Source organism: Melospiza melodia, chromosome 4 (assembly GCF_035770615.1).
Source record: "Melospiza melodia melodia isolate bMelMel2 chromosome 4, bMelMel2.pri, whole genome shotgun sequence".
Taxonomy (NCBI): domain Eukaryota; kingdom Metazoa; phylum Chordata; class Aves; order Passeriformes; family Passerellidae; genus Melospiza; species Melospiza melodia.
In genome coordinates this window covers 59,446,994-59,465,484 of record NC_086197.1, presented here as the reverse complement: position 1 = coordinate 59,465,484, position 18,491 = coordinate 59,446,994, and the positions used below count along the sequence as shown (strand labels likewise).

At 44.4% G+C, this 18,491-nt stretch overlaps 2 protein-coding genes across 2 annotated transcripts; both read left to right on the top strand.

Moving 5' to 3' along the window:
• Positions 1 to 1,042: 1,042 nt before the first annotated feature.
• Positions 1,043 to 2,576, top strand: SNRPF (small nuclear ribonucleoprotein polypeptide F). The gene is made up of 4 exons (XM_063154859.1): positions 1,043 to 1,138; positions 1,337 to 1,462; positions 1,813 to 1,877; positions 2,457 to 2,576. Exons 1-4 carry the CDS (start codon positions 1,136 to 1,138, stop codon positions 2,521 to 2,523), a joined length of 261 nt encoding a protein of 86 aa, XP_063010929.1. The 5' UTR covers positions 1,043 to 1,135; the 3' UTR covers positions 2,524 to 2,576.
• Positions 2,577 to 7,849: 5,273 nt separating this feature from the next.
• On the top strand, positions 7,850 to 17,195 carry AMDHD1 (amidohydrolase domain containing 1). Its single transcript, XM_063154858.1, has 9 exons — positions 7,850 to 7,998; positions 8,470 to 8,576; positions 9,835 to 9,899; positions 10,880 to 11,157; positions 13,792 to 14,017; positions 14,975 to 15,099; positions 15,908 to 16,001; positions 16,403 to 16,563; positions 16,939 to 17,195. Exons 1-9 carry the CDS (start codon positions 7,850 to 7,852, stop codon positions 17,051 to 17,053), a joined length of 1,320 nt encoding a protein of 439 aa, XP_063010928.1. The 3' UTR covers positions 17,054 to 17,195.
• Positions 17,196 to 18,491: the final 1,296 nt, after the last annotated feature.

Below are 18,491 nucleotides of genomic sequence, written 5' to 3'. Positions count from 1 at the left end.
ACACATTCCCGGTGTGTAAGGACAGTCTGGACCTGGAGGAGATGGCTTGTGGCATCAACAGCTTTAAACGTGCAGATTTGAGGAGGTGAGAATGGTTTTGCCTTCAATACCAGGGCACTAGAGTCACTTGTGGAAGGTGAAGTGCACAAAACCCGCGACAGTTCTGTTACTGAGAGGCCAAGTTTCCTGGATGTGTGTTTCCCACATTCAGCACCCAACACACTGAAGACCAGGGGAATATGCTGTATGCAGGAACAGAAACGCACATTGTGGCATGTGAGGAATTTATACATGGAAGAGTAGAAGACATTAGGGAGGATGTGACAAACTGCGAAATGGTACAGGAGGTGGTTCAACATATCTGCCTGTCGAGGGTTAAGGCATAAATTAGCACTGATGTGTCACGACTGTCTCTATCCCCAAAGAGTAAAAAGACATTGACAGGGAATTCGCACCTAATGTGCTCTATAAACTCTGACATTTTCCATCCTTGCGTGTGGAATCACGGAAAGGTGCTGGATTGTGGATTGTTTTTCGCTGACGGACGGACGCCGCCAGGCTGTGGCCGCCCGCGGGGCTCGCCGCCACTCCGGGAGAGGCTGTCAGAGCGCTGCCGCCGGTGCCACGGCCGCCGGTGCCGGGCGGGCGCTGCCCCCTCGTGGGGACCGGCCCGTACCGAGCAGCGCGGAGCGGCACGCCGGGCGGGGCGGGCACGGCCAAAGGGGGCGCGCGGCGCTGTCCGCGGCCACGGGCACGCGCACCGGGCACGGGGCACGGGACACAGCGCGCGGGCACGCGCATCGGGCACGCGCACGGGACGCGGGCTCACATCCCCGCACCGGCCATAGCCGCGCGACCACGGCGCGCCTCGCGGCAACAGCGATTGGTTGCGACGGGGGTGGAGGTAAATTGAGCGGCCAATGAGAGAGGCCCGCGGCACCGGCGAGCCAATGGGCAGCCGCGCCTGAGGTTCGGCGCGTCGGGGCCCGGCAGCCAATGGGAGCGCGGCGCGGGTGAGAGGTCGGAGGTGGGAGCGCGGCGCCCCCGGAACGGGAAGCGGAGCCGGCTCGCAGCGCCTCCCGCTGTCCCGCGCCGCGCACGAGGGGTTCCCGCGCGGGCCCGCGCCGCTCCCGCCATGGTGAGGGAAGCGAGGAGGGGCGGGAGCCGGGCATCTGCCGACCCCGGGCAGCGGGGCGGGAACCGGGAGGCCCGGGAGCCCAGAGGGGCGGGAACCGGGCGCTGGGAGGGGCGGGAGGCGCTCCGTTACCGGCCCCGGGCGGGGCGGAGCGGAGCGGGGGGCGGACGGGCGGCGCTGACCGTGTGCTTGCCCCGCCAGAGCCTGCCCCTGAACCCGAAGCCGTTCCTGAACGGGCTGACGGGGAAGCCGGTGATGGTGAAGCTGAAGTGGGGCATGGAGTACAAGGGCTACCTGGTCTCCGTGGACGGCTACATGAACATGCAGGTGAGGGCCCCGGCGCTGGCGGTGCCCATGCCCGGGATCCCCGGGCCCGCCTGGATGGGTGCAAGGGGCCGGCGCACTCTGGGCAGCCCGGGGCGCGGGAGGGGTCGGTGCCGTGCGGGGCTCGCACTTGGCTGAGGGCGGTGCCCGAGTCGGGACCTTTCCCGCCGCAGCCGCTGCGTGCCCGGGGCGCGGGCCGTGTCCCGGTGGGAATGCGGTGGGAGCGGCAGCGGGGCCGATCGGGCACCCCCGGCCGCTGCAGCCGGGCCCGGGGCTGGGGCACAGCCGTGATGGGCTTTGTGGAACCGCTTTTATTGCTGCCATTCTGACTTTTTTATCATTTTCCTTTCAAGCTTGCAAACACAGAGGAGTACATAGACGGTGCGCTGTCTGGACACCTGGGTGAAGTGTTGATAAGGTAATTGGGATATTTATTTATGGTGGAGGAAGGCTCTAAGTCGCCTCACCACTTGCATGCAAGCTTATACTTGTGGATGTTGTGTTTCTTGCCAAATTAAGATGCCTAGTGTAGCTGTTAGAGGAAGGCAATGAACGTGTCTTTTATATCAAAGTCCCTTCTGAGAGAAGAAAAAATGAATTTTTGAATATATTTAAAGAAGTATTTACTATCCCCTTTGTGGTGACTGAATACTTTTATTTTCCACATTATTGTATATCTGGGAGTCCTTGGGCGTTGTAAACTAGTGCACTGCAGCTGGAAACTTCTCATATGCTTTGAAGTTAAATTTGACTGTAATTGTTAACCCTAAAGTAAAATTTTTTTTTGGTGCATCATTATCAAACAGTTATTACATTTATGAAGTTGCACAATTAAATGTACTATGTGGAAAAGGTGTACAAGGTCAAGAGCAGCGTTTTGTTCTGTAGAATTTGAATGTTGCCGGGCTACTTTCAAGCAGAAAAATGTTTAAAGCATGTTTTATGTGGGGGAAATCATAATGTTTATAGCTAAGGGAGCTCTTGGTTCTATTTACAGATGCAATAACGTTTTGTACATCAGAGGTGTGGAAGAAGAGGAAGAAGATGGAGAAATGAGAGAATAGGTGTTTTGTATTTCTGGAAATAAACCTTTTTTTTTCCTTTTCTGTTTTTCATACTTTTGTAGTAAGATGTTTATTTCCATTGTGTTTTGGTATGGGGAAGACGAACCCTTTTAAAGGTCTTTAATGTTTTATTGGTGTCTGAAAAACTAATGCTGGAGGAACAACAGGTAATTGTTTCAATGTAAAGTTGAAAATATTGAAATGAGAAGTGAGTATTTAAAAAATACCAGTTATCTTCCCATCTGAAGTACAGGAAGAATTGGCAGTATCTGCATTTTACAGTTTGTATGTCATGACTATTTAAATACATTTTGTCTTTAAAACTGTTTATAAAAGTTTTTGAATTAGCTGGGAAGATTTCACTGCAAGTGAGGTGTGGAGATCTGTTAGACTCCAGTTTCTCTCAGAAATATTCTCCTGCTTGGAGTCAGGAAGCTCGAAGTGTGGCTGCATGGTCACTAAGGAAGGACAAATGTGTGTCACCTTAGCAGCCACACAGACAAAACCTCCTGGCAGCTGCAGAGCTCCACAGACTTGAGTGGCATTACTAGAGCTGGGACAGGACTGCAGAATGGGAGTGTGCTCTATGAGTCTCTGCTGAGGAATGGGAAGGGTGCTGTGGTGTTCCTCAGCGTGTTGTGGAGAGGAGATGTTCTGTCTAAAAGCTGCACAGGCTGTGGCTGCAGTGGGTGCAGGGGGAGTGCAGCTCTGCAGCCCTGCTGCTGGGATCACACATCTGTCAGACAGGGCTGCAGTGGGCTGTGCTAGGGTAGAACACTGCTTATGAGAACTGTGGGAGGAACACCAGCCTTCATAGATCCTGCAGAGAAATACCTCCCTGTTTCATGTTGAAGTCATCCCTGGAGCTATCCGTGTCTTCCTTTAATGTTGACATATGTAAGTTTCCATAAAGAGTGAAAAATTATTTTGGATGTACTTGTGCAGGTGTTTCATTGCTCAAACCAGACCCTTTCTGGCAGTGTGGAGGCTTCACAGCTCTGCTGAAGTTCCCTGCAGTCCCATTGGGAAGGGGAAAAAAGCTTTTTAAGCTAAAATCAGTACTATCACAAGGATAATTGAGTACTTCAGAATTGGCAACGAGCCTAGGGAGCCTCAGAACAGCTAGATGTGTTCTGAGTGGTTGCAGGAATGAGACAGAAAAGCGTCTCAGCTGGTTTGTGATGCAGCACGTCCTGCTCAGGACTGCATGGTGTGGAATAGTGCCCTTCCCTGTCTGTGCTGCCGCTGACAGTCACAGTGCTGCCAGTACTGAGGAGGGACAGCTGTCACTGTCACCTTGCTGTCTAAGTCAGTTCCTTCTCTGCAATGGGCTGGCACTGATCTGAAAGCTGCTCCTCCTCATGGGGAGTGGGACTGCAGGGAGTTTGTCTTGTGCTGTCTGAGCACTGGATCAGCAGACTGGGCCATCACTATGGCACCACCAAGCTTCAGTTCTTCTGGGTAACTGGCAAGACCAAGCTTATGCTGAGCCCCTTCTGTGTGCAGAGATGGATGTGATTGTTCCTCAGGTGTATCTGTGGAAGGATGTCTGGAGTCGTGCTGTACAGCCAGAGTGCTTAATTCTTTTCCTGAGGGTAAAGAAAATGTCTTGGCCTTGCAGAGAGAGCTGCCTCCTGTAATCCACAGCACTGCCTCTGATTCCCTTCCTGCAGGGTGAGAATTCATCAATGCAGGACACCAGTGGTAGAAATGCTGATTTTTGTGCTAGGAAGAATCTTCACACAAGGAAAGTCCTGTAGCAGTTTAAAATGAGTAGAAACCTTTGTAAGAAAATGAAAAAACAAGCCAAAGCACAAAAGAAGCAAGGGAGCATTTTGTGCATAATGGCCTTAATGTGGCAGATATTTCCTAACTCTCAAAATGAGCTATTGATATTCCAGGACAGACAGCTTGTACCCATCATCAGGAAAGCAGCCACATCTGTTTTTGCTGGGAGCTGTTAAGAAATAAATCAAAGTAGATAGACACAGCTGGTGAATATCTAGATTAAACCACTGTCTAGAAAAAAACCCCAACAAAACAACAACAACAGAAAACCCACAAAAAAAAAAAAAAAAACTGAAACTCTCCAGTAAGATGAATAATAGGAAAGACAAGTGGGCTTACATTTTAGAAAAGCAAGAACTCAGAACCAAGAAAACAAAGATGTTCTCATGTAATGTCTCCCTCTTTCAGACAAATAAGCTGCTTTATGGAGTCTTTTCGTCCTCAACAAAAGTGTGATCCATTCATATAGCTCAATATTCTTTTGAGATGCTTTGTTATGCCTGCTTTTTGACAGTTACATTCCTTAGACTTCAAATTCAGACCATTTTACTTTGGCATAGCACCAGGCATCAAACAATTTAACTAAATAATACCTTGGTGGATAAGTTGATAACTAATCTTAGCTAAGCTCCAAAAATGACAGCATCTGTTTCTCTTTGCTACCATCAAGTGTTCCATTCAGTTCAGTGGAAGAACCCATGCTGGTAAAGTCAGACAACTTAAACATGTGCTTAACTTAGATCCTTGTCCTAAATGATGTGGAAAGCATTGCAATGCAAGTGAAGATAAGGTGCTCTGAATATATCAGAGTAATTTGAGCTGGTCCTTAGTTTGTATGGAGTAAGCCCCATGAATACAGGTTTTTTTTTTTAACTCTGGAGCGAGTCCAAAAGGCAAAAGAACTGGAAACATTCACTTAGGTGTGTATTAAAGGCAAAAATAAAAGGGCTTGCGATTTTTACATGTTAAATACAAGGTACATAAAGTAACTAAAAAGAAAAAAATTGCTTTCATGTGATTAAGTTGTTCTGATTGTTTATAGGATAAAAGAAATCAGAGATAAAGTAGCAGGACGCTCAGGAAAAGACTATGCCCTGCAAAACCACTTATTAAATACGGTGAAAAGCTGGTCAAGAAGAGCCTAGAAACAGTGAGGCATGACACATACCACGTGTAGTTTCGAGCTTATTTTTGTGTTTCTCATTTGGGTATTAGGTTGTTTGCTGTTTATTTTTTACGTGGAAACTTTCCCATCCCTAGGAGTATGCAAAAACAAGAGTACACAACCTACCTGAGAAGATGCTGAATCCTTAATATTCCTTAGGGAAACGGTGCTGCACACTCCAGTTCTGTGTTGTGCAGCTCACAACACAGAAAGCTCATCTGAGCAATTGCAATGTTTCCATGGTTTGAGAGATGCAAGGTTCTTCTACACAGAAAAAAAAAATAAAATGCGGAATTCACTTTTACTTTTTTAAAACTATGCAAGAAGTATTTATAAATGTGATGTTAGCTCAATCCAACATGAGGGAAGTCAAAGGTAAGTAAAAGATTTGCAATTTAGTTTGGCTCTATTCCACATCTGCAAGTCACTTTCATCCAAATGATGCATTTTCTGTGTTTGATCTTGAGGGTTTACTGACCTCTGCTGCTTTTGTAAATAGGGAAATAGCAATCAGCAAATTTCAGTAGTAATTTAACTTGTGTTAAGGCATGCATAGTGTCCCCTTTCAGGACATTTCATCATGCTATCTGTATTATTGGAAAGGTCTGGTTAGTGGATAAAAAAAGCTAATCTACAAATTTAAGGACAATGTAGCCAACATTTGATTTGGACTTATATCTAACTTTGGGGGTTTTGTTTTTAATTACAAGTTGTTTACAAGAACAGCTACATTCTAATGTAGCTCTGACAGTGTATTTAAAAATGTGTCCTTGAGGAATAAGCGTATAATATTCTCATGTAAAGCACCAGCAAGAAGAGATGAAATCTCTTAAATCAATAACCTGATACTCAAATTTTTTATCTCTACTTTTCCTGGGATTTTTTTCTCCCATTGAAAATGCCCCATTTAAAAATTATTTTCAAAAAGAACTTTCACTGGAACTTTAAGGTGATTTAAAAGCTCTAAATTTAAGAAATGTAGGCAGGGTTCCTTTAGCAGAGTCCTCTGTTTACATCCAGTGAATTCTGCCAAGATTTTCAAAATACAGCCGAGTATTCAGAATCTGTACTATTTGAATCAAACTAGAATTTCCTGAGGATGCAACCTAAAAACCATTCCTGCACTTACCTGTCTGGGCAGTATTATTAAAAATAGGTGAGGCACAGCATGTCAGAAACCAGACTGCAGTGGATTGACCTTTTTTCATATGCGGATCTATTACAGAGAAAATTCTTCTCCAGAAAAGAACCAGGGCACATAGAAACACACAAGCACATCTGTAAATTTTCTGCAAACAGAATAAAAGTCTCTACCAGCTCTCCTGTCAGTGTTCTGCATGCCTACGTGGGAGCTCAGGAGGAAGACAAAGGTTCTGTTGTGTTGCAGCATTACGCCAGGGGACAAGAATCACAAGGTAACACCCAATTCTACTATAGTTTTACTCAATTTTCAGGTTTCATATTAAATACAAGTTACTGTGCTTTAGATGCAAATCTTGCCTCATCTGCAAACAACTTCGCCAGAAAGGTTCATTCCAAAAGCCAACATACCCAACTGTTTCTGCTGGGCACGAATATGTGTATGCACATAGATGTGTTACCAGCATTTAAAATTGATTCTCTTTGTAAAAGAAAAGAAGGTGTGTAAAGAAGATTCCCACCCCAGGAGAAGTGTTTGAGGGCCCACTTGTTTAGAAAGACACTCCATTTTCCAGCTGGGGAATACTGGATTCCTTAAGACGTTGTGAATATGTGAAGAGAGAAGAATACCTAAAAATCCGTGTTGGGAGGAAATATTTGCTCCCTGATTCTCCCATCCCCCGTTCTGCAGGGGGCAGCAGAATCGCACAAACATTTCATTATTGGAATCGGGTGAATTAATATCTTTCTGGATAAATGAATGTCTGCCTGAACATCTGGCGCGATGGGAGGTGTTGCGGTCCCTCGGGGGTTGTTGCTGGGATGCGGGCAGGGTTGTTGGCGCGGGCAAAACGATGGATTAACTGGAGAGGTGATGGACGCCGGGGAGGGGGCAGGTGGGCGAACAAACGCTCCCAAATCAGAGGCTCCTATTTTCTTGGCAAAGGGAAATCTCCAGGCGGTGCTGCGAGGACTCAGAGACCGGGAAGCCCCAGCTGGAAAACCCGGTGCTTGGGAGCTGCTCACGAACCAGCGCGATGCACGGGGGCTGTCCGTGTTATCCTGGACCGAGTCCCTCAGAGCATCCCGCGCCTGGAGCAGGATGGCGGGGCAGGCCGAGCCGGGCAGGGCAGACCGAGGCCGGGCCGGGCCGGGGGCGGGAGGGCCGCTCGGCCGCGCCCCCCGGGACTTTGAGCCCGGCAGCCCCGGCGGTGTCACCGGGCGGCCGCGGGCATGGCGGGGCGGCAGCGACACCGACACCGGCTGCTGCTGGAGAACGCGGAGCAGCTGGTGCTGGTGTGCGGCCGGCGAGAGCCGTACCTGCGGCGGGACGGCGCCCACACGCTGGCCCTGCTGCGGGCCGCCAGCCTGGTGGTGGGGCTGTGAGTGCTCCCGGGGCTCCGCTGGGAGCGGGGCTGGCGGGAGGGCATCCCCCAGCGCGGTCCGGGATTCACGGGACCGGCCTCGAACTCCATGGGACAGCAGTCCCAAAGGGCTGCGGCTTCCCGGGGCGGGAGCCAGGTGCAGGCGATAGCGGTGGGAATTGAGTGCCCTGCGGATAGACGCTGTGTGCTCGCTGATCCGCAGGAGGAAAGCAGTGTTACCTAGCAGGAATTAGAGCGGAACAGTACCGAGGTGTCATCCAGAGGGATCTAAGGAGAGGACAAGCGTTATGGCAAACAGCTTGAAACGAATGGCATCAGCCCAGTGTTTGCTGTGCGTCTGTAACAAGGGCGAAACACCTGCACATGTGCATCTTCAGTGCATCTCCTCTTGTTCCAGGAGCTCTGTCGTCGAGCAGTTGACTTTTGAACAGGCTCACACGCTCTTTGGTCACTGTCTGTGTGTTGCAGGGATGGCTGTATCAAAGCTGTGGGCCAGGCAGATGTCATTCGCAATGAGTTTTCAGAAGCAACGTTTGAAAGGATAATTGACTGCTCTGGGAAGTGCGTGTTGCCAGGTAGGTGTATTTTTGTGATGCAAAGAATAGCACTGCCAGCAGGTCAAGCTTGGCACATGATCCTGGTACTCAGCGCTGGTGAGACACATCTGGAGTGCTGTGTCCACTTCTGGGCTCCACTGTACGAGAGAGACATGGAGCTGCTGGAGTGGGTAATCTGCAAAGATTATGAAGGGTTTGAAGCATCTCTCTTACGAGGAGAGACTGAGAGAGTTTGGTCTGTTCAGCTTCAAGAAGAGACAACTGAAAGGGGACCTTATCAAAATCTGTAAGTATCTGAAGTGGGGGATGGCCGCAGGAGGTTTCCAGGCTCTGCTCGGTGGTGCCAAGCAATAGGACAAGAGGCAATGGGCAGAAACTGATGCACAGGAGGGTCCACCTGAACACGAGGAAAAACTTTACTGTGCAGGTGACTGAGCACTGGAACAGGGTGCCCAGAGAGGTAGTGGAGTCTCCCTCACGGGAGATATTCAAGGGTTCTTTTGGGCTTCATGGTGGAGCTCTGTCTCCTCTTGTTTTGTCTGTAGATCTGTTCCTCTGTATCGTAGATCCCCACAGGTAGCTGACCCACAGAAGGACTCTTCAGATTCACTGCTCTTTTCTGTGCTCTCTTAGCCCATCAGCCATTTGGCCACAGGGTTCAGTCTATCCATCCTGCCTGCAGCTGTGTGAAGGCAAAAGGGATTTAAGTCACAAATTCTGCAGCTTTGCCTGATAAAAAATCCCCAAAAGATGGGCAAGTCTATTGCACATTAAACTCTCCAAGTGGTGTTAGTAGATGAGCTGTCAGATCTGTTTCTCTTACAGTGGCCTTGCCATTCAGTACTGTCAGTTTCAGAGTTGTAGAAAAGGCTCCCACTGTAATAAATGTTGCTAGACAAAGTCTATGTGCTAAGCCCAGCCTAAGCAGTCTGCCTTAAAGAGTACAGGCTTAAAGTCTAATGAACTCTTTCAAAGTTTGCTATTTATCCTTTCTTCCACAGTTTGAAAACTTTATCAAAATACCATGACAAACTCAGCAACTGATGCACTTACCTAGAGCCCTTTTGCCTAAGGTGTCAGCCATAAAAAAAAAGAAAGAAAATTAATAGCCTCTGAAGAAAATCCTAGATATTTGGCTGGTTGGATTTTTGTTTCTCTAACCAATAGAGACTTTTTAGGGGAGCTTCTGCTGTCTATTTAATTTGCTTGCATGTTCATAACATTTTCTCTTACACAGTGAAGTAACTCAAGTGTACATTTGCTTTGTTTTCTTTAGGCCTGGTAGATGCACATACACATCCAGTGTGGGCTGGTGATAGGGTTCATGAGTTTGCAATGAAGGTAACAGCATAAAATTACACAGATGGATTTTTCTTCCTCTTTTTTTTTTTTTTTTTTTTATGTATAACTGTTTCTACTTCCTAGTGACTCTCATCTTTCTTTTACAGAAAAATACATAATTTCTGTCAGATAATCTACCTGAGGGAGGAGGGATGATTTTTGAATACTGATAGGCTGAGAGAGGAGTGTACCTGCATCCTTTGCAGCCACTATTGATATATTTTTGCATTAATTGAATCAATACAGGAGTGCCATCTTCTATTACTGCCTATGTCTTTATTTTTGCCTTCCTTTTTCTTTTCCACATAAATGAATTTTGAGCTAGAGATTGGTTTTCCCCTTGGATTTAGGGGAAATCTTTGGAATAATTCTCTTTATGCTGCTTTGTGGTGGTGTTCACAGGGGTCCTAGGACGAGGGAAGAGACAAGAATCTTGACTCTGTGTTTCAGAAGGCTGATTTATTATTTTATTATATATATTATGTTAAAGGAAAATTATATATTAAAACTAGAATAGAGAATAGAGAAAGGATTCATCAGAAGGCTAGCAAGGGATAGAAACGAATGGAATGATAATAAAATCTTGTGACTGACCAGAGAGTCCAAGACAGCTGGTCTGTGATTGGCCATTAATTAAAAACAACCACATGAGACTAATCAAAGATGCACTTGTAGCAGGAGATAATTATTGTTTACATTTGCTTCTGAGACCTCTCAGCTTCTCAAGAGAAAATATCCTAACAAAAGGACTTTTCATAAAATGTGTCTGTGACACCGCTTCTTACAACATTTTTTAACTTAAGTGAAAGGGAGAGAGTAGAAAAGGAGGAGGGAGGAAGAATTAAGGGGAATTTTCTGCTCTCTTTGTCTCTCTCACTGCAAAGAGACCTCAAGGCACTTTGCAGTATCTCTTGGATGGAGAACACACTTGTTCGTTGCTAATTGTACGGGGTGCCTTTGTTTCTTGTCTTTAACCCAAGCTGGCAGGCGCGTCCTACATGGAGATCCACCAGGCCGGGGGCGGGATCCACCTCACGGTGGAGCGCACTCGGGAGGCCGCGGAGGCCGAGCTGCTGGCGGGCCTGCAGCGGCGCCTGGGCCGCATGCTCCGCGCGGGCTCCACGCTGGTGGAGTGCAAGAGCGGCTACGGCCTGGACCTGGGCACCGAGCTCAAAATGCTGCGGGTGATCGAGCGCGCACGGACATCCACCGACATCGGCATCTCCTCGACCTACTGCGGGGCCCACGCCGTGCCCAGGTGATGGACTGCTCCTCCTCCTCCTCTTCCCAAGCGCTGCTGCTTTGCTCCGGAAACTGGCTGCTTCTGCCTCGCTCCTCAAAAACAACGTGCTTGGAAAACAACAGCCAATGTTTATTTATAGGAAGCTCTCCTGGATTTCAGGGCAGCATTATTTAGTGACTCCTAAATGCCGGCATAGGCTTAGCTCAGAACCCCTGTCTCCAGCTGATGCTCACACTGAACATTACACAGAAAGTTCTTCTGCTTGCATTTGCTGCCATCCTTCAAGCTTGGTCTCTGTCATGAGATTTTATTTTGGCCAAATAACAACAGAAAATACCATATTTAATCTTTATATAGCTCCATAAATGAAGTTTAATTATGCTTCCATGCAATGAAGACTTGCATGCATCTTATAGCTGTGAGATGAAAATTAAGCTGTGTTTAATCAATTATTCTGATGGTTCAAGTAGACGTGTCATAAAAATACTTTCTCACTTCTGATTTTGATTTCACTATGATGAAAATAACATCTTAATGTTATCAGATTTCAGTGTATGAGGGAGCTAATGAGGAGATTTAGCTGGATATTTTGACATACTGAGTGTTAGGCTGCTGCAAGACAAGGCATGTGAGATGGAGGCAGGCTTATTATGTGGCAGTATTCAAGAGATGTTTGTTAAAAGAAAAAAAAGTGTACTCCAAAAAGAAAAATCCCCAACCTTTTCTAACATTCAAGAAAACATGACCTAGAAAATATTTTTTGCAATCTGATTCTTGTGTGTTTGGAGGAGGATGGTATATTATCTTTTTTCAATCTAACTATGGAAAATGAATCCTATATCATCTTCAGTAACTGGGAGATGGTTAAGAATAAAGTAACCAAAATTGGCTGAAGGCAGTAACTGCTTCTTTCAGGAAGTTCTACTAAAATTTAGAGGACTTAATGGTAAAATTAAATAGACCTTTCACCCCAAACTATATATATTTATATTTCTTAGTCCTTCTTTTCTCCTTCCTCTGCAAAGCCCTGGCAGGATCTCAGTCAAAAACCTGATAAATAGTCTTTCCCACCAACATGCTTTGAGCATTTCTGTAAACCAATGAAATAATTTCCAGTGTTTTTACAAACATACTAACTCTCATGTGTTAGGAAGACAGTTATGCTTTCTCATTCTCTCCATATTTCTGTCCCCACTGATGCACATCAAGCATAACAAAATGTAGTAGTAGTAAGGATACTGTAATTTAAGTAAGGAGAAAAGGTAGTTGGGAGTTTGAGGAAATTTCCTGAAGGAAATACTGAGTTATCTGTATTTTCCAGTGTAGGAAAAATTTTTTAAACCATCTCTTCTCTTTTTAATCAAATGTTTGTGTCTAGACTATTTTGCTTGAATTTTATGCTAGCCCTCAAACTTAGACTCTGGTTTGGGTTGTCATTTTGACCAGGAGGAAATCTGCAGTTCTTCCTTGGTCCCTCCAGTCATCATTTTGAATCAAACTCATGATATGGAAATGTCTGATTTAAAAAAATCATTCTTTTTTATTGTTAAGTGATTATTGGGCCATTTTCCACTTTATCAAGAAATTTTCCAAGTGTTTTCCTGAGCAGAATTCTTCTGCATTAAAACAACAGCAGTTTTGTTTTGCGTTTTGGGTCATTATGTCCCTCAAAAAGTGAAACCATTTCTTAGTGTTTCCCTCTGTTTTGTCTTGGCTCTGGCCCTTATCTTTCAGCCCAAATTCCCCCAAAGGCTGGTGAGTAGACAGAGAAAAGGGAGAAGCCTTGGCAGGGTCAGAGGCTGAGCAACCCTGATGCCTGTTATGGCCTTGTTTATAAATTCAACCAGAATTTGGCCTCTTGAGTTGATTCCATTGCCAGGCTCCCAACTCAGCCTCGTGTGGCACTCCACAGTGCCAGTGTCTGCCTGCCTTGCAGTGCCTGAAGCGAGCATTCAGGTTGTCAGGCATTTAGCTGCTGTACATCCCTTGTCCTTAGACATTAAAACTGGAAAATGCTAACTTACCTGCATGTTTTGGGATTATTTGCTCTTTCTGAGGCATTTAGTGATCTCTCCTGGGTTATTTTTATGTAACAGAGGATTTATAAATGGTTCTGACTTTTGCAAATCAAACCTTGGGAAGCCCCTCTGATTAGAAACAGTTTTCTGTCCATCACTCTGAGTGATATAAAAGGAGGAGAGGTGAATTAAAAATAATGACTTATACTGCATATCCCCTTTGAGCTTTGATATTTGCATAGAAGTATTGTATGAATACCATTTAACCCATTTAAATACTCACATATTTTAAATAGTTATATTTCAGGATACAGTATAAAGAGGACAGAACATATGAATAGGAAAGCAGAAAAAATTGGTTCAAAGTACCCCATATCTTTGTTAGCATCCAAGATGCCAACCTTTTTAAAAACACTCAGTAATACAATTTCATTTTCTTTGAATGGAAAGTAACTTATGTTGGAGAATACATGAATTACCATGGGGCTTAACTTTTTTATTTGAATTTTTTTTGAGGGATTCATATTTACATAATTTCCTAAGTAATTCAGTGATTGCATGTATGGCTAGAGTGTGTGCCAGACTTCAAGGATGTTACTCACAGTGCTCTGTAACATTTTCTTTTTGTTAGAGGGAAAACTGCTGCTGAAGCCACAGATGACATTATCAATAACCACCTTCCCAAACTGAAAGAACTCAAACTAAGTGGTGAAATACAAGTTAACAATATAGATGTCTTCTGTGAGAAGGGAGTCTTTGATCTGGAGTCTACAAGGAGAATACTTCAAGCTGGAAAAGATATAGGGTTACAGATTAACTTCCATGGTGATGAACTGCATCCGATGAAATCTGCTGAGGTACGTCTTGCTTAACATTAACATTCATTTTGGCTCCTGTGGGAGCCCAATCTGTGAAGGAATTGGAGTTTTCAAAACTGAGGTTGTGTTTTTTAAGACTTTATGAAATGACCATCTGATAGAAGCAGGTGCCAGGGAGAGCAGTCCATGTGCAGCTTTGCAGGTGAGGACGTGGGAGGAGGCCTTGACCTCTGGGACTAATGTGCACTGGCTAACCAAACATTGACTTTGCTTATCTTCCACATGGGATACACATTGGGAAGGTGGATATCCATGCACCCAAGAATGACAAAAACATGATTTCTATGCAACTTGAAAAATATTTTTTTGTTAAATGTGATGTTAGAAACAACAAGCCAAATTGCAGTGAGCACACTCAGCGGTCTCATTACTCAGATATCAGTTTATCTGAGCACGCTCAGAGAGGGGGTTTAGTCAAGACTAGGCTCCCAAATATCTTGATAAAGAAAGTCCCTTTGGCACCATGTTTCACCATCATTTAAATATTGACTCCTTCCTCTGAGGTCTGCCCAAGCTGTATATAAAAAAAAACCCAACTAAACCAAACCAAAAACTTGGTTGATCATAAAAGCCTATTTGACTTCCCCATTGAAGGCAGCATTCAGTTTTGTGAACTATTTTCTGATGGATCATTTATGAACAGGAGTTGATAATGTTTTCATCCATGGCTCTCAAATAGTTTATGTTTTAGGCTGGTAAAAACACCACTGAAGGTGTGCTTCTACTCTGTGGGTGGATAAAGTGATCAACTTTTCCTGCAGTAAATTAACAAATATTTTGTCTCTGTATTCTGATTGTTTTTCAAGCATTCTTTACTATTTCTCTTCTGGTATATTTTGCATTAATAGTGAATTGTCTTTTCCAGTTGTTTAGAAACAGCTTTTTAAACTGAATTAATTGAGAACAGTGAGTAAATTTGCTTGAATATTCCCTTAGCTTGGAGCTGAGCTGGGAGCCCGGGCCATCAGCCACCTGGAAGAAGTCAGTGATGAAGGTATTGTGGCAATGGCAAGAGCCAAGTGTGCTGCTGTCCTTCTGCCAACAACAGCCTACATGCTAAGGTAAGGCCTAGAGTGAAGGGAAACTTCTGTAACTGCAAATCCCTGTGTGTGGTTTGAGGGAGTTTTAATCCAAAAGCAGAAGTGTGTTTCTATGCCTTAATACAGGGAGCTGAATGAGCCTCCCTCCTTTTGTCTGATTTCTGCTGGAAATCCTCAAAACTCTGTGAGATTGCTGAAAAGTCTCACAGTAGATTCAGAGTGTCTTTATGGCAACTATGGCTAAAAATTCCTACGGAGTGTATTTCCAAGTCCCCCCCCCTGCAAACACCTACACAGATTAATCCAAGGACTGAACAATTTTGAAGTGGCTCTTCCAGATATTGAAGTTATTGGTAACATCTTTTGCATTATAATTGCTAAGTGAAAGGATCTCTAATGTATGCAGACTAAATTCACAGACTCAGAAATTGGGAAGGGACTATTGCACTGCATGTGCCACTGCTCATATTTTGGAGCCTGTCTTTGAAGCTATAAGAACTAGAAAAAATATTTTTTAGAAGTGAAGAATTTCATCTTGTAAATTCTTAGATGGCTGAGATCTGGCTAAATACCAGAACTTCAGTGGTCTGGAGCCTGATGGTTGACACTGGCTGGTGCCACATGCACAAGCCGTGGCTCACACTTCCCATTTATGTTTTCCATAGGATAATAGGTAGGTATGCAAGAGGAGGATTTGGGCTTTTACCTCCATAAGGATCAGTGTAACTGAATGCATGAATGTAGCCAAACTGAGAGATGACTTTTGCCCTTGTAAATCATTGTATGATAACTAAGCAAATTGTACTGATCAGTTTATTTTTCCCACTAGACTGAAGCAACCTCAAGCTAGGAAAATGTTGGAAGAAGGCGTTATAGTTGCTCTTGGCAGTGACTTTAATCCTAATGCATACTGTTTTTCAATGGTAAGATAATCCTAATACTGAAACCATAGAAATGGTTTATGAAATTATGAAATTTCTTACTAGTACAACTTGTGTGTAGGTCTTGTACACTTTGTGGCTTCATGTGCACAAGGAGAGCTGCCTGCCCCATGCAGACAGCTGTCTGTGTGTATGTGTGTATTGGTAGTTTTTGCCAGAAATTCTTGAACCAGAATGGGTTCCATCCTTCATATGCACTGAGAGGCCTATTCAAAATGCTCTCAAAGCTACTGATTTTAGAGTTCTCATTTTGGATTTGGCAAAATTTATGTTGTACAAAACAGCTCCTTCTGTTGTGCAAGGAAAAAGGGGAGTGCTTAGGGATTTGAAGCATAAACAGCTTTGTGTTGCTGGAAACTCCCATTGTGCCCTTCCTTGCCTAGCCTATGGTGATGCACCTGGCCTGTGTGAACATGAAGATGTCAATGAATGAAGCACTGGCAGCTGCCACCATTAATGCAGCTTATGCTCTGGGCAAGTCAGACACACATGGCTCCTTGGAGGTCGGCAAGCAGGGGGATCTTCTTATCATAAACTCATCAAGGTTTGTTCTTCCACTGGCATTTGAAATGTGCTTTAACCTTAGTTATCTTCACTGAATAAAGGGACACTGGTAGCATTTCAGACCCACTTTCATTTTCCTTAATTACTCCAGTGGAAAATAAAGCCTAAGACTGTGGGGCTGTTATTACAAGTAATCCGTGCCTAACTACAAATCACCTAGAGATAATATGTGTTTATTTTGTGGAATAAATTCTCTACTGATAGACTCACTGTATTCATGCAGTAAGAGACAACATGTAGATATGGAATAGTGTTTTCTCATTTTCAAGCAAACCTTATAAAATTGCTGGGTATGCTGGGCATGTGACCTGCTCTTATGCAAGTTCATATATTCTTAAACATCTTGTCTTTTTAGGTGGGAGCACTTGATTTACCAGTTTGGTGGACATGACTCATTGATCAACTACGTTATAGTTAAAGGAAAAGTCATCTATGAAAATGAGAGGTGTGAGGCAATGGGCAGTTACTGAGAGAAGGCAGTAGTTCAGTGAGCTACTAAAATCAAATTAGGATGGAGTATTTCAAAGCAACAGACAAATCAGATTTGTATTTACTGGTAAATTGTTTGCCTGCTCACCTTACTCTTATTCAAATAAACCTTACCAAGCATTACCCATTTGGTGCATCTCCATGTCCATTGTCCTTCTATCCAGCACACTAAATAATTTCTAATTGTATCCATCTTAAATAAGACAGTTTCAAAACATGTTTTCCTATACAATTAATATATAATATTTGAAAATAACCCAAACAAACTGGCAATGAATAAACAGAGTTTGGATCCAGGTGAGATTTACTGGGGAAGGTGATGCTAAGTAACCTGTGACAGAGGACCAGGGGCTCAGGCATGCACATTTGGGATGGCCCTTGGCTGTGTAGGCAGAAGATCACATGCAGTGTCATACAGATGTTCCAGAAAAGACCTAATTTTATTTATTCTAGGTTGAATCTGAAATAACATGAGATACATTTGTTTGTGGAAGTTTGAATGTGATTCTGGTAAATTAAGTATGATAACTTTTACCCAAAGCTGTGTTGAAACTTAGGAGCCTAACTTTTCAAAAGTGCTCTTTCATTTATCTTTCAACTGCTGCTTTCCCCTCCCCTGCTTATAACATCATTTAGGAATGCAGTATGTAGAAAAAAGGATGATGATACAGCTCTGGATAATTTAAGCTTTTGCAGTATTTAAGCAGAGGGTCTGGGGTAGGAGGGTCTCTGAATACCCATGGACTAAGTATTTTCTTCAAATTTTCAAATGGATGATGGCTGCAGAAGCAAAAGGGATTTACTTTCTGAAGTAAAGAATGAAAGTGCACCTGACAAGCATGAAGAACTTCACATCAAAAATAGTTATTGATATAAGCAAGTGACATAACCTGTGATACAGAGCAGAGTGCTTTAGTAAACCAGACCCTTGAGGAAGGACAATGGTCTCATTCTGATTAACAGGTATTTGAAAGCCATCACGAACATGCATGAGCCTTATTTTGACCTCCTGATCTCCCCGAGCCTTGGACACATCTGTTAGCACCCAAAATCTGCAAGCCATCCTCTGTAGTATCTTTCTTCGTGCTTTATTTGATCCAGGCTAGCCAACCAAATCAGATTTTAAAACAGTGTAATAGCATTCCTGCCACCTGACGTGTTTTCCTGCAAGCAGATGTTGTACCAGATGTGGATGTGGAACTTTGTTTTTATGAAGCTTGAAAGAACATCCCAACTATGTGATTGCACAGTCCATTCTGCCCAAGACAACCTTCATAAATAATGTTTATACAGGCATTTGGGAAGGCTATCAGGGAAGGAGCACAGGCATTTCTCAAATGCAGGGTGCAGGCAGAGTGGTGCCTCTCAGCCCTGCACAGGCACAGTGCAAAACCTGAGTCCACTGTGCTGCAGTGTGTG

Bases quoted from the DNA above. Each gene is read 5' to 3' on its own strand.
- SNRPF (XM_063154859.1), top strand. The intron at 1,463-1,812 runs GTGAGGGCCCCG...TTTCCTTTCAAG, and splicing joins ACGGCTACATGAACATGCAG to CTTGCAAACACAGAGGAGTA. The intron at 1,878-2,456 runs GTAATTGGGATA...TTCTATTTACAG, and splicing joins CTGGGTGAAGTGTTGATAAG to ATGCAATAACGTTTTGTACA.
- AMDHD1 (XM_063154858.1), top strand. From the start codon at position 7,850: ATGGCGGGGCGGCAGCGACACCGACACCGGCTGCTGCTGGAGAACGCG. The intron at 8,577-9,834 runs GTAGGTGTATTT...TGTTTTCTTTAG, and splicing joins TGGGAAGTGCGTGTTGCCAG to GCCTGGTAGATGCACATACA. The intron at 11,158-13,791 runs GTGATGGACTGC...TCTTTTTGTTAG, and splicing joins GGGGCCCACGCCGTGCCCAG to AGGGAAAACTGCTGCTGAAG.